The sequence below is a fragment of the Engystomops pustulosus genome, chromosome 3, assembly GCF_040894005.1.
Source record: "Engystomops pustulosus chromosome 3, aEngPut4.maternal, whole genome shotgun sequence".
In the NCBI taxonomy this organism is placed as follows: Eukaryota; Metazoa; Chordata; class Amphibia; order Anura; family Leptodactylidae; genus Engystomops; species Engystomops pustulosus.
Window position 1 is genome coordinate 187,559,822 of NC_092413.1, and position 11,797 is coordinate 187,571,618.

Sequence of the window (11,797 nt, forward strand, 5' to 3'; positions counted from 1 at the left end):
TGAGTCACCCCAACTGAGACAGAATCCGGCATACCCCCCGGGTCTGAGTCTGCACCGCCTCTATGGAGTCCCCAACAAGCAGGAAGTTATCCAAGTATGGGACGAATAACCCCTGACCTTGCCTTATGAGGGCCGCAACCTCCGATATGATTTTTGTGAACACCCTTTGTGCGATGGTGACACTGAAAGGCATTGCCCTAAACTGAAAATGTTGTCAGACCCCCGCTACTTGGATGGCTACTCTTAGATATTTTCTGTACTGGAAGTGGACTAGGATGTGGTAATAGGCGTCTGCCAGGTCGACAGACGCCATGAAACAGGCTGGAAATAGGAGGTTGACTGTGGATTTTAGAGTCTCCATCTTGAACCTCAGAACAACTAAATATTTGTTGAGGGGTTTTAAATAAATGATGGTTCTTAACTTGCCTGAGGACTTTCTCACTCAAAACAGGGTTGAGTAAAAACCTGTTTTCTAATTCCTCTCGAGGGATCTGTTCTAATACCCCCCTGTCTAAAAGAACCGCAGATATCATCGCACCCCAGTTCATACCCGGGTCTGTCTTCGTCACCTTGAATCTTATGGAGGAAAATCTCATTTTAGGCCTTCTTTGATAATTTGCAAGACCCACTTACACCCACATATTTTTCCCAGGCTGGAAAAAATTAGATAGAGCCCCCCCCCACCAAAATCCTGATGTTATTGGGTAGAAGGTTTCTTGGGGTCCTCTGTAGTTCAGGAGAAGAGGAACCCCCAAGACCTCCTGGCTTCTCTGATAGCATTATCCTTATCCTGTCTCAGTCTACGCTGACTAGAGAAGGGTTTGGAAAAGGGCCTAAAGGAACTATCACCTTTATCCTTTCTACCTCCAACAGTTCTACAAGGGTTGGCCCAAAGAGGGGTTTTTCCTTCACAGGGGATGCCACACAATTTGTATTTTGAATTTAAGTCCCCCAACCAATTCTTCAGCCAGAGGGCCCACCTCGCAGAATTTGAAAGTGAGGCTCCCCTGCCTGACAGTCTCAGAGCGTCTACTGACGCATCAGCCAAGAATGATGCCCCTTTCCTAATAATGGATAGTGACTGAATAAGGCTCTCACTTGGCACTTTGTTCTCAATGTCCGCCTGTAATTGGTCCAACCAGAGGATAAGAGAGCAGGTTATGCAGGTTGCATCGATATTAGGTTTAAATAAGGTGATTGCGGGTTCCTCAAAAAACCTTCCGCCTTCTCGTCCTTGGGGTCTTTAAGGTACCCCATATCCTCAAAAGGGAGGCCTGCTTAGAGATTTTAGAAATTGAAACGTCTATTTTCGAGACCCCCTCCCAGAAAGAGGAATCCTCCTCTGCAGGGGTTTTTCCACTTGATGACTCTAGGGATAAATATTTGGCATTTTCCACTCATTCTTAATGAGGTCAGAGATGTGTTTATGTATTGGGAATACCTTCTTTAGTTTGACCCTCAAACATCACATCCTGAATAGACTTGGGTTCTATATCCTCCTCAATGTCCACAGTGGCCCGGACTAATCGCACAAGATGGTCCGTGTCCCCTGGTAAAAAACTTGGTTTCGCTGCTCTCTCATCCTCGGAGTTATCAGATAAGACAGAGAGAAACTGACCCACCTCCTCATAGTCCGAGTCACAATTAACCTGGGTTGCAGATGAACAACCCGGGACATAAGGAGCAGACGGGTCTGGGCATTCCATTTAAAGAAGCTCATAACAGAATTGCAAAAATGTACCTGGACATTCCGACATCAGTGATCACTGGTCACAAAGGGGTTAATGAAGAAACTCATGAAGAGGAGACAATCCTGGACTTGTGGACTTCTGTACAGCGAGCATTAATCCATTTTTATTTTATACCGTTGCAAACATTTTGGTTATAAATAATCCTTTTACAATATAATTCTTTAGAAAACATGCCATAAGATCATGGCAGTTCCATGAGTTGGGAACTGTAAAAGGCCTGGAGCTTTTTATCCGTGCTTAGATATCCGTGCCCTCCCTCTTTAAGCTAGAGCTACATAGTAGTTCCTTGTAGCCACATGCCATAAGATCACAGCATGCTTAAAGGGAACCTACCACCACAAATCTACCTATAAAGGTAGATCGGTTGGTAGGTGGATCAATGGGACGTGAGGATAGCCCTTTTAAGGGCTAATCCTCACGTCCCCACACTTTTTTGTTAACTTTTATTAAACTTGTATGCAAATTTCCTTATGTGGCTACTAGGGCATGGAGTAGCCGCATCTGAGGTTACACGAGGCGGCTACTCCACGACCCGGTAGCCACTTTTCCCCTCCTACTCACCATCTTCGGCGCGCAGCTCTGCGCAGCTGTGCGCCCTCGTCCGGCGATCCTGCCGTCTGCGCATGCGCAGAAGAGCAGACCCGCGCCTGTTTCGGAGCAGTGACCGCACAGGCGCGGGCCTGCTCTTCTGCGCATGCGCAGATGGCAGGATCACCGGACGAGGGCGCGCAGCTGCGCAGAGCTGCGCGCCGAAGATGGTGAGTAGGAGGGGAAAAGTGGCTACCGGGTCGTGGAGTAGCCGCCTCGTGTAACCTCAGATGCGGCTACTCCACGCCCCAGTAGCCGCATAAGTAAATTTGCATACAAGTTTAATAAAAGTTAACAAAAAAGGGCTATCCTCACGTCCCATTGATCCACCTACCACCCGATCTACCTTTATAGGTAGATTTGTGGTGGTAGGTTCCCTTTAAGTCGTAACTAATGATTGTAAAACCAGCAGCTTTGGTTCCAGAAGAGAAGATGCTGCAGCTTTCCACCTAGTGATTCCTCAGTTGGTTAAATGGAGAAAATAGTAAAACTAAACACCTTTGTCTACCGTTGCAGGTTTTATGAACTGGATACATAAAGGCTTCTTATAGAATGGCGCCACCTGCTGTTTGTAACAGTATTACTGGACTATCAATGTAAATAAATAAAATCACCTATAATTATTGGCTGAAATTAACTTTGTATAATATTCTACATCCAAAAAATTCTTTATAGAGTACCTGTCACGGCAAGTTGGGACACTAAAGCACTTACAGTGGTTTAATGTCCCTATGTGCCCTATATCATTTCTCTCCGGGCCCAAATATTTATCCTGGTCTGTAACTCTCCAATCCTGTGCAATCATGCACTGAAGCTGGTGTAGTACACCCTGGATACACTGCACAGGTGCCTTAGGTACAGGACACATTCAAAGAGACCAGTGTGTAATACAGCAACGGCACTGAAACAAAGTGGGGGTACCAAAGTCTTAAGCACTTTACTGGACTCATCTTTCTCTTCTGATATGCTTGCCATCACGGACACGTGGATCCAGCAGGATGACTCCGCCTCGGTTGCGGCATTGTCCTATGGCGGTTTACACTTTTCTCACTGTTCCAGACCTGAGAATAGGCAGGGAGGAGGGGTAGGCATACTCCTCTCTCCACAATGCACTTTCCAGGTCATTACTCCTGTACCGCCCATTCTCTCTTCAAATGGCTGTAGTATACCATCCTCCCGGCTCACCCAGGTTCCTTGACCACTTTGCCTCTTGGCTCTCTCACTTTCTATCCTGTGACATTCCAACCATCATCATGGGAGACTTCAACATCCCTGTTAACACTCCCATTTCCCCTCCTGCCTCTCAGCTCATGGCACTAACTACTTCTCTAGGTCTTTCAAAACTCTGTGATTCCCCCACTCATTATGATGGAAACATACTCGATATGGTCTTTTCTCCGCCATCTTCAATATCTAATTTTACCAATGCTTCCTTTCCACTTTCAGACCATAACCTCCTTTCTTTTACTTTCAATAATTCTTCACCTTCTCTGAATCCTTCCACCCATCATTCATACCGCAACCCAACCCAAGTGCAATAGATACTCGCCAACTCACAGAAAACTTACAGTCTGCACTGTCCCCCATCTCCTCTTTCACCTGTCCAAACCTGGCTACTAACCACTATAATCACACTGTCAGAAGCACGCTAGATGAGATGTCACCACTCACTATCCTAAATTTTCAACATACACGCAAGCAACCTTGGCACACTGAACAAACTTGTTTCCTTTGGCAGTGCTCCAGGGCTGCTGAACGTCTGTGGAGAAAATCTTGCACATCTGCAGACTTTCTACACTTCAAATTTATGCAAAAAACCTATAACTCTGCCCTTCATCTCGCTAAACAGGTCTATTTTACTAATCTCATATCCTCTCTCTCTAACAACCCCAAAAGGCTCTTTGATACCCTTCACTCCTTACTAACACCAAAGGTGCAGCCACCTGTCACAGACCTTGGGGTTGAAGATCTGGCACCTACTTTAAGGATAAAATTTATTGCATTCGTCAGGAAATAATTGCTCAATCCTCTCACCCCACTAATCCCCTTCCGTCCAGTGCCTCACTTTGTTTACTCTCTTTATTTGAGCCAGTCACAGAGGAAGAAGTGTCCAGGCTCCTTTCCTCTGCTCGCCCCACTACCTGCATCAGTGACCCCATCCCCTCACATCTTGTACAGTCTCTCTCCCCAGCAGTCGCTTCTCACCTCACTAAAATCTTCAACCTCTCTCTTTCTTCTGGTGTCGTCCCCTCTTCTTTCAACCATGCTGTGGTTACCTCATTACTAAAGAAACCTTCACTGGACCCATCCAATGCTACTTACTACAGACTAGTTTCTTATCTCCCTTTTATCTCCAAACTCCTGGAACGCCTGGTCTATTCTCTATAACCCGCTATCTCTCAGCTAACTCCCTCCTTGATCCCCTGCAATCTGATTTCCTCTCTATGCACTCCACTGAATCTGCTCTAAGGTCTCCAATGATCTCCTCACTGCAAAATCCAAAGGTGACTATTCGCTCTTCATTCTTCTGGATCTATCGGCAGCGTTTGATACTGTGGACCACCAGCGCCTGCTCAGGACGGTTCGCTCCACTGGCCTAAAGGACACTGCACACTCTTGGTTTTCTTCCTATCTCTCTGACCGCACTTTCAGTGTCTCCTTTTCTGGATCTTTCTCTTCTCATCTTCCTCTGTGTTGGTGTTCCTCAGGGCTCCGTCCTAGGCCCTCTTCTCTCTCTATACTGCTCCCAATGGACAGACCATCAGCAGATTTGGTTTCCAGTATCATCTTTATGCTGATGACACCCAGCTATATACTTCTGCACGTAACATCACCCCTGCCTTACTCCAGATAACTAGCGAATGTCACTCTGCTTTCTCTAATATCATGTCCTCTCTCTTCTTGAAACTTAATCTTTCTAAGACTGAACTTCTTGTTTTTCCTCCATCTACTAACTTACCTAACCCTAACCTCTCCATCTTGGTCAGTGGGATTACTATAGCACCAAGGCACCAGGCCGCTGTCTTGGGGTTGTGCTGGACTCTGACCTCTCTTTTTCACCATATATTCTTGCCCTTCTCGTGCTCTTCGATCTCCCAGTGATATTAGATTAAACTCTACCTTAATTCTCCCTAGCTGCACCAATTCTCTGGAATGCCCTTCCCCAGACTCTCAGACTAATACCCACCCTCCAAAGCTTAAAACGTGCTCTTAAAACCCATCTATTTAGGCAAGCCTATCACACTCGCTAACTGCATGAAACGTCACCTCTCCCTTTACTAATCCATCCTGCGTCCTATCTCCTGTCTGTTATTCCGCAAACAGCAGATATATACCGAGCTCCAGGCTTCTCTGCAGTCTTTTTCACCTTGGACCCTGTATATAAGATGGCGGGCGGCTGAGGGCTGGTTCAAGCAGAAGAATTTTTAGTTATTAAATTATTTTATATTGTTCACTTATAAAGAATGGCTGGACCATTCTACAAGTTCTTTTACGTCTTGTGTCACCCCCTCATCCTCATAGTCTGTAAGTTCTTATTGCTCCATATGACTGTTTGTTCTTCTAATGTAATATTATATTTGTATATGTCCCCTATGATTTGCAAAGCACTGAATTTGATGGCGCTATATAAATAAAGATTATTATTATGATGATGATATTTTTTTTATAGGGAAAACACATTTGGGACTCTAAACCACGGATCATATCCACAGACATGTAGTTGGTTTAGTGACCCAAAATGCCCGGCCGAGATTCTCCTCATACATTAACTCCACTGAGGTGAGAAAGTCTACATTTTCTACTAGAAGCACTTACCTGACAAAGAGCCTAATAGGCATATTAGACACAAACGAACAGAAATGATTACTAGGCAATGGTGGACTCTTCTATAATCCAATTTATATTTGATAATTGTAATCAAAATGATCAATGGTTTACTCTTCCTTCTTACAGTATAAATACAAAAAGCAAGGGAAATCCTGCAGGAAATATCTGTGTATTCAACATGGAGTACAGGAGATCGAAGAAGGAGGAGGGTGACATTATTGGAAATACTGGCTCCACTTATGTCCAAAGTGAAAGTCTGTTCACATAATACACAGTTATACGCACAGCAATAGTTAGGATGTATGTATGGCTTTCTTATCACTGTTATCCTGTCTGTATGGAGAATAATCCCAAGGACGCCTGTTTTCTGCGAATCCAAACATCTTCCTCAGCGCCACACGAGCTGCCTCCTCCTCTGCGGCAATGACGGTCTCACCCGGGCCTTCAGCTATCAGCTTCTTATCACTGTTAGAGACAGGTAAGGATAGAAAACGTGTGGCATATACAGCAGGCATGTAATGCTAATATTAGGACAAGTAACGTCAAATAGGTTAAGTTTTATACAATTCAGCTGTATCCCTATCACTCCTAAGCAGTCTCCAATGAGGAAGATACCCAAAAAGTACAGTCTAAAGTTGATTGGCATCTATGTCTGGAATACCCTTACCAGCGAGTGACCACTGCTTAAAGGACACCTGTCATCAGGTCTGTGTCACTAGTCCTGTCACTACTACCTGTTGGAGCAGCTCACAAGGATCCCATCCCAGCCTTTATCTAGTTATTTCATACATTATTCATTGTAAAATCATCTATTCTTTATTATGTAAATGAGGCTGGTCACATGGTCAGAGGCAGTGATGTCACTCCTGTTACCCTTCCCCTCCCCATCATTGTAGAGGCTGTCAGTCAAGCACTGGGGGTGTGGCTGTCCCTCCCACTCATGAATAAGCTGGACAGCTTGAATATGCTAATGACTCATTGGACATTTCACAGGTCATTTGCATACAGCTTTAGGACCTCATTGCTTAGGTTTACAGGCATGTAGAGGGACAATGACGGGATAGAGGCAATGCTCTCTAATCGCAGTTTATGAAAATATATTTAGTTTAGGGGGGTTATTTTGCCTGACGGGTTCTCTTTAACAGACACGCCCTCTCTCAATGAACTTATTACATACAACATCTGCGCAACTTCTCAACTACATCTCGGCCACTTGTAGTTAGCTTCCAATTCTATATGTTAATTTAGTTATTATGTGATTTAACCGGTTCGCGACCGCCCGCCGTGTATTCACGGCGGCGGTCGCGTCGCGCTGCATGGAGAGGGTTCACGGGCTGTGCCCTCTCCATAGCCGGTAAGTCTTTGCTGCATATTACAGCAAAGCTAGCACCGATCGCGGGTGTTTTCACAGCGTGGGCTGCCGGCAAAGCTGCCGGCAGCCTCAAACAGATAGCGGCGCATGGGCTCCGTCTCCATGGTAGCCTCGGGTCTTTCGTTTTAACCCCTTCATTGTAATGAATGAGGAAGAAAATCCCCATATACTGCCATACTGTAGTATGGCAGTATATGATAGGATCGATCAGACAACCTAGGGTTAAAGTACCCTAAGTGTTCTGAAAAATAGTATAAATAAAAATAAAAAAAAGTTTAAAAAAAAAAAAAATTATAATAAAAAAAACTAAAATTTCAAATCACCCCCCTTTCCCTAGAACTGACATAAATATAAATTAACAGTAAAAATCATAAGGTATCGCCGCGTCCGAAAATGCCCGATCAAAATATGATAACGGTTTTTCAATGCGTTTAACCCCGTAACGGAAAATAGCGCCCAAAGTCGAAAATGGCACTTTTTTTGCCATTTTGAAAAATCTAAAAAAAATCTATAAAAAGTGATCAAAAGGTCGTACAGTCCTAAAAATGATATCATTGAACATATTATCAAATTTCGCAAAAAATGACACCACCCACAGCTCCGTACACCAAAGTATAAAAAAGTTATTAGCGCCAGAAGTTGGCAAAATCAAAAAAATTATTTTTGTACAGGAGGTTTTAATTTTTGTAAATGTATGAAAACATTATAAAACCTATACAAATTTGGTATCCCCTTAATCGTACCGACCCAAAGAATAAAGTAGACATGTCATTTGGGGCGCTCAGTGAAAGACGTAATATCCAAGCCCACAAGAAAATGGCGCAAATGCGTTTTTTCACCATTTTCATTGCATTTGGAATTTTTTCCCGCTTTCGAGTACATGGCATGGAATATTTAATACCATAATTATGAAGTGCAATTTGTTACGCAGAAAACAAGCCGTCACACAGCTCTTTACGTGTAAAAATAAAAAAGTTATAGATTTTTGAAGGTGGGGAGTGAAAAAATGGACATGAAAAAACAGGAAAGGGCCCGGTCCTTAACCGGTTAAGGAACACTCCAGTCATATCTGATTCATTGAATTGTTTCTTGTGCAGGGCCTAAAGTGAGGAGCACGACTCTAGGTTTTAGCAAAGTTTTAGGAATACGATGTAAATTAGTCCTGCACCATGCATTATTCAATGAATTAGCTTTGACTGGAGGGTTCTTTCAAGAATTATTTGGGACACTTGACCCTTACCAGGCCCCACCACTAGGAACAACTTTGTCATATCCTGCTATTTTTCAAGCGTCCATGGCCTGTTATGAAGATTTTTGCATAGATGTATCTCCATGGGTCACGCCCTTTAATACAATGTTGCAAATCTTTCAATTACGATAAAGCAGAAGAGAGACTATATAAAGTACTTACCAGTAAAGTCCTACAAAGTATACAGGTAGCACAGTAGTGGCTCCGGACTGTCTCGTGATCCGGGGCTCAGGGAGGGGAATATTTCTTTGCGATAACTGCTCAACAAGTAACGACATTGGGTCCGTAACAAACCAGACATCAAACAAGTCCTTCCCGATCATCTGAGGAATAAGGAAATCCTAAAAATTGGAAAAGAACTGTGTTATAATATATTCAAAAATTGAGACTGGACTTTATATTACAAGGATGCTAAAACAAACCTGGAGGAAGTGCTCCGTTTTTTCAGGGCCAGAACTTTCCAGCAGAGCTCCAATGACTGCCAAGAAGGTTTTCTGTAAGGTGTCAGGAGACAAGGGGCACTCTGCACTCAATGTCAGGTCTTCTACAGAAAGATTTTGGGCTACGTGACATATAACCTGCTGGCTAGTGAGATAGTCAACCAAGGCCTTCAGACCGGCTTCAGGTAGATTGGGAAATGCCTGTTGTAGAGTCCTAGTAAGATATGACTGAGTAAAATCTGAGCCCTCTCCTGCCAGCTTCTGGTTGTCTTCTAGATTCAAAGCAGCAGTTTCATGGTCCAGGCCCAGCGCCCGCCGCCTGCTCTCCTCTTCCACCAGATAGGACTGGTTCACAAATGCAGTCTTAAGGAGCTGAACAGAGAATGTCTCATTCAGACGTTTAGAGAATGCCACAATCTCAGCATGGTAATCAAAGTTTGGCTTTTGTGACCTGCAGATGGAAAAGCAATAAGCAAGTTACATCAGCGCTGCTTTAAGGGACTCCATCACCTTATTTTACCTTCTTAAAGTGCCTACCCCCTTCAGGTACAATTCCCTCTTCTATAAGAAATCTCGCCCATTTACATAGTAGAACCTAGAAAGGCCATTTCATACGTTACCTGAGAGATCTGGTTGTTTAGTGGGGTGAAATCTAGTAGAAGCCCTTGTAAAATGAAGATATTTTGTATATCTGTTGTAATCCATTTAAAGCAAACCTATCACCAGGAAAATGATGGTTCCTATAGCCTATGCTATATTTTAATAATGCCTCTCTCAGCATTCAGAATCATTTCATTACTTTATACAACTTTATTTCACATTACCTGATTCCCTGCAAGCAGTCTGGATGATTGAGGAGGAGATTAGATGGATCTAATGCAGTTCACCATTCGTGGACTCACCGCAACACTGCTGGCAGGGAGCCAGGTAATGTGAAATAAAATGTTACTTAAAAAAAAAAAAGTGCTTAAATGATTCAGAATGCTGACACAACTGATATACTCTGTGTAGTGCAGTACTTGTGTCATACACTGGACCCTGGGCCCCCAGCTGTGCAGCAGGGCTGGTAGGGGTGTAAGTGTATGCCTGAGGAGACAGACAGCACCAGGGATTCTGCAATTAATAAATTAATATGTGGGGATAGGTCACTACTATAGGTTTCTGACGTAATGCAACCTCTGCAAAAGTATGTGGAGTTTACTGTGGACCCCTAATAATGAAACCTGGGAGGCTCTGTCCATAGTCTGACAACACTGTATGGCCTTGTCATCACTGCAGAACATCACCAGCTATAGGTAATCTGTGATGGATACTGACCGGCTGCAGTAATTAACGTCCCCTGCCCCAGGACAATGGAGCAGGAGGTGCAGAGTGATTGGGGATCGGGCAGCCGGCTGAAAGCCTGGGAACCAAATCCAAGGTAACTGGAGGGATGTATTTTTTATTAATGATCATCATTATAACACAATTAGAATATACAATACTACATAATATAATACTGTACAATAACATAGCATATAATACTATAACTCAGTATATAATATAATATGTAGAATACTATATGACACTACAGGTACACCGCGGGGCTCCTCACCTTGGCACCGGTGGGGGAGGACCCTCCAGCGCCGCCTTCTTCTCCAGGTACCGGAGATAAGGCCACAGCCAGCGCTTCTTCCCCCGCACCGGGGGACAGCGAAGCCCCGCCGCCGCCACAGAGCGCAGCCCCAGCAGCAGCAAGGACATGACAGCGGGAGGTTACAGCACACAGCGCCCCTGCACACCAAGACCTTGTGACTGCGGCACGGGGGAGCGGTGCAGCTGTTACACACTTCCCCCCGGAACACGAGTCAATGTGACATAGTTCCGCGCGCTGAACTGTGTGTCATGTTTACAGTCACTGAAAATGGCAGAATCTCATAGACCCGGACAGGAAACCTGTGACCCATCTTACCACATGACTTCTGAGAAAGTAAACCTCTGCTATGTGAGGAAGGGGGGGATTGAGTGCCCCCCATGTGCTGAAGTGTGTATTTGTCACCACCTATCCATTCCCTCCATGTACCTGCTGGCAAACCAGCAACACTAATCCCCTCTCAGGAAAATTCCTTTAAATCCATAGTGAGCACATTTATTTACGTTGCAGATTTTTACCGTTTTTTGTGAGAAAAAAAATATCACAACAAAATGTACATAGTCGACATTCAGATTTTACTGTAAATTCCACCATAAATCTGCAATTAATTTTCTTATATGTATCTGGTCTGGTAGTCAAGAGACTAGTTATTAGTGTGAACAGTAGAGGGAAGTTCTCAGATCAGTCTTCCACAAGCAAGTTTGTTTCCCTGGTTAAAGTTTCATCTCTGACGTCAACATATTTATTGATTTGTTTCTTGATGCTTTCCCAATTTTCATTTCTACCAATTCATGTGCAACACCAATGTATAGGCGAGGGAGTAGTTGCAAATAAGGCCCTCTACCTGTCAGGATCCAGGCACCGTGACCATAGTAATCTTCTCACATTTGTTATCCATGACCTCCATCCCTCTAAGGTCAACTTTTAACATTATGC

General features: G+C 44.0%; 1 protein-coding gene across 1 annotated transcript; it reads right to left on the minus strand.

The window, feature by feature from the left end:
- Positions 1 to 6,219: 6,219 nt before the first annotated feature.
- On the minus strand, positions 6,220 to 11,099 carry MRPL44 (mitochondrial ribosomal protein L44). The gene is made up of 4 exons (XM_072143353.1): positions 10,823 to 11,099; positions 9,211 to 9,679; positions 8,951 to 9,129; positions 6,220 to 6,632 (listed from the first exon to the last, which is right to left on the minus strand). Exons 1-4 carry the CDS (start codon positions 10,969 to 10,971, stop codon positions 6,461 to 6,463), a joined length of 969 nt encoding a protein of 322 aa, XP_071999454.1. The 5' UTR covers positions 10,972 to 11,099; the 3' UTR covers positions 6,220 to 6,460.
- Positions 11,100 to 11,797: the final 698 nt, after the last annotated feature.

Excerpts from the sequence above, each read along its gene's own strand:
- MRPL44 (XM_072143353.1), bottom strand. The coding sequence starts at position 10,971 with ATGTCCTTGCTGCTGCTGGGGCTGCGCTCTGTGGCGGCGGCGGGGCTT. Across the intron at positions 9,130-9,210 it reads AAACGGAGCACTTCCTCCAG|GATTTCCTTATTCCTCAGAT; the intron begins GTTTGTTTTAGC and ends TCCAATTTTTAG. Across the intron at positions 6,633-8,950 it reads TACTTTGTAGGACTTTACTG|TGATAAGAAGCTGATAGCTG; the intron begins GTAAGTACTTTA and ends TGTCTCTAACAG.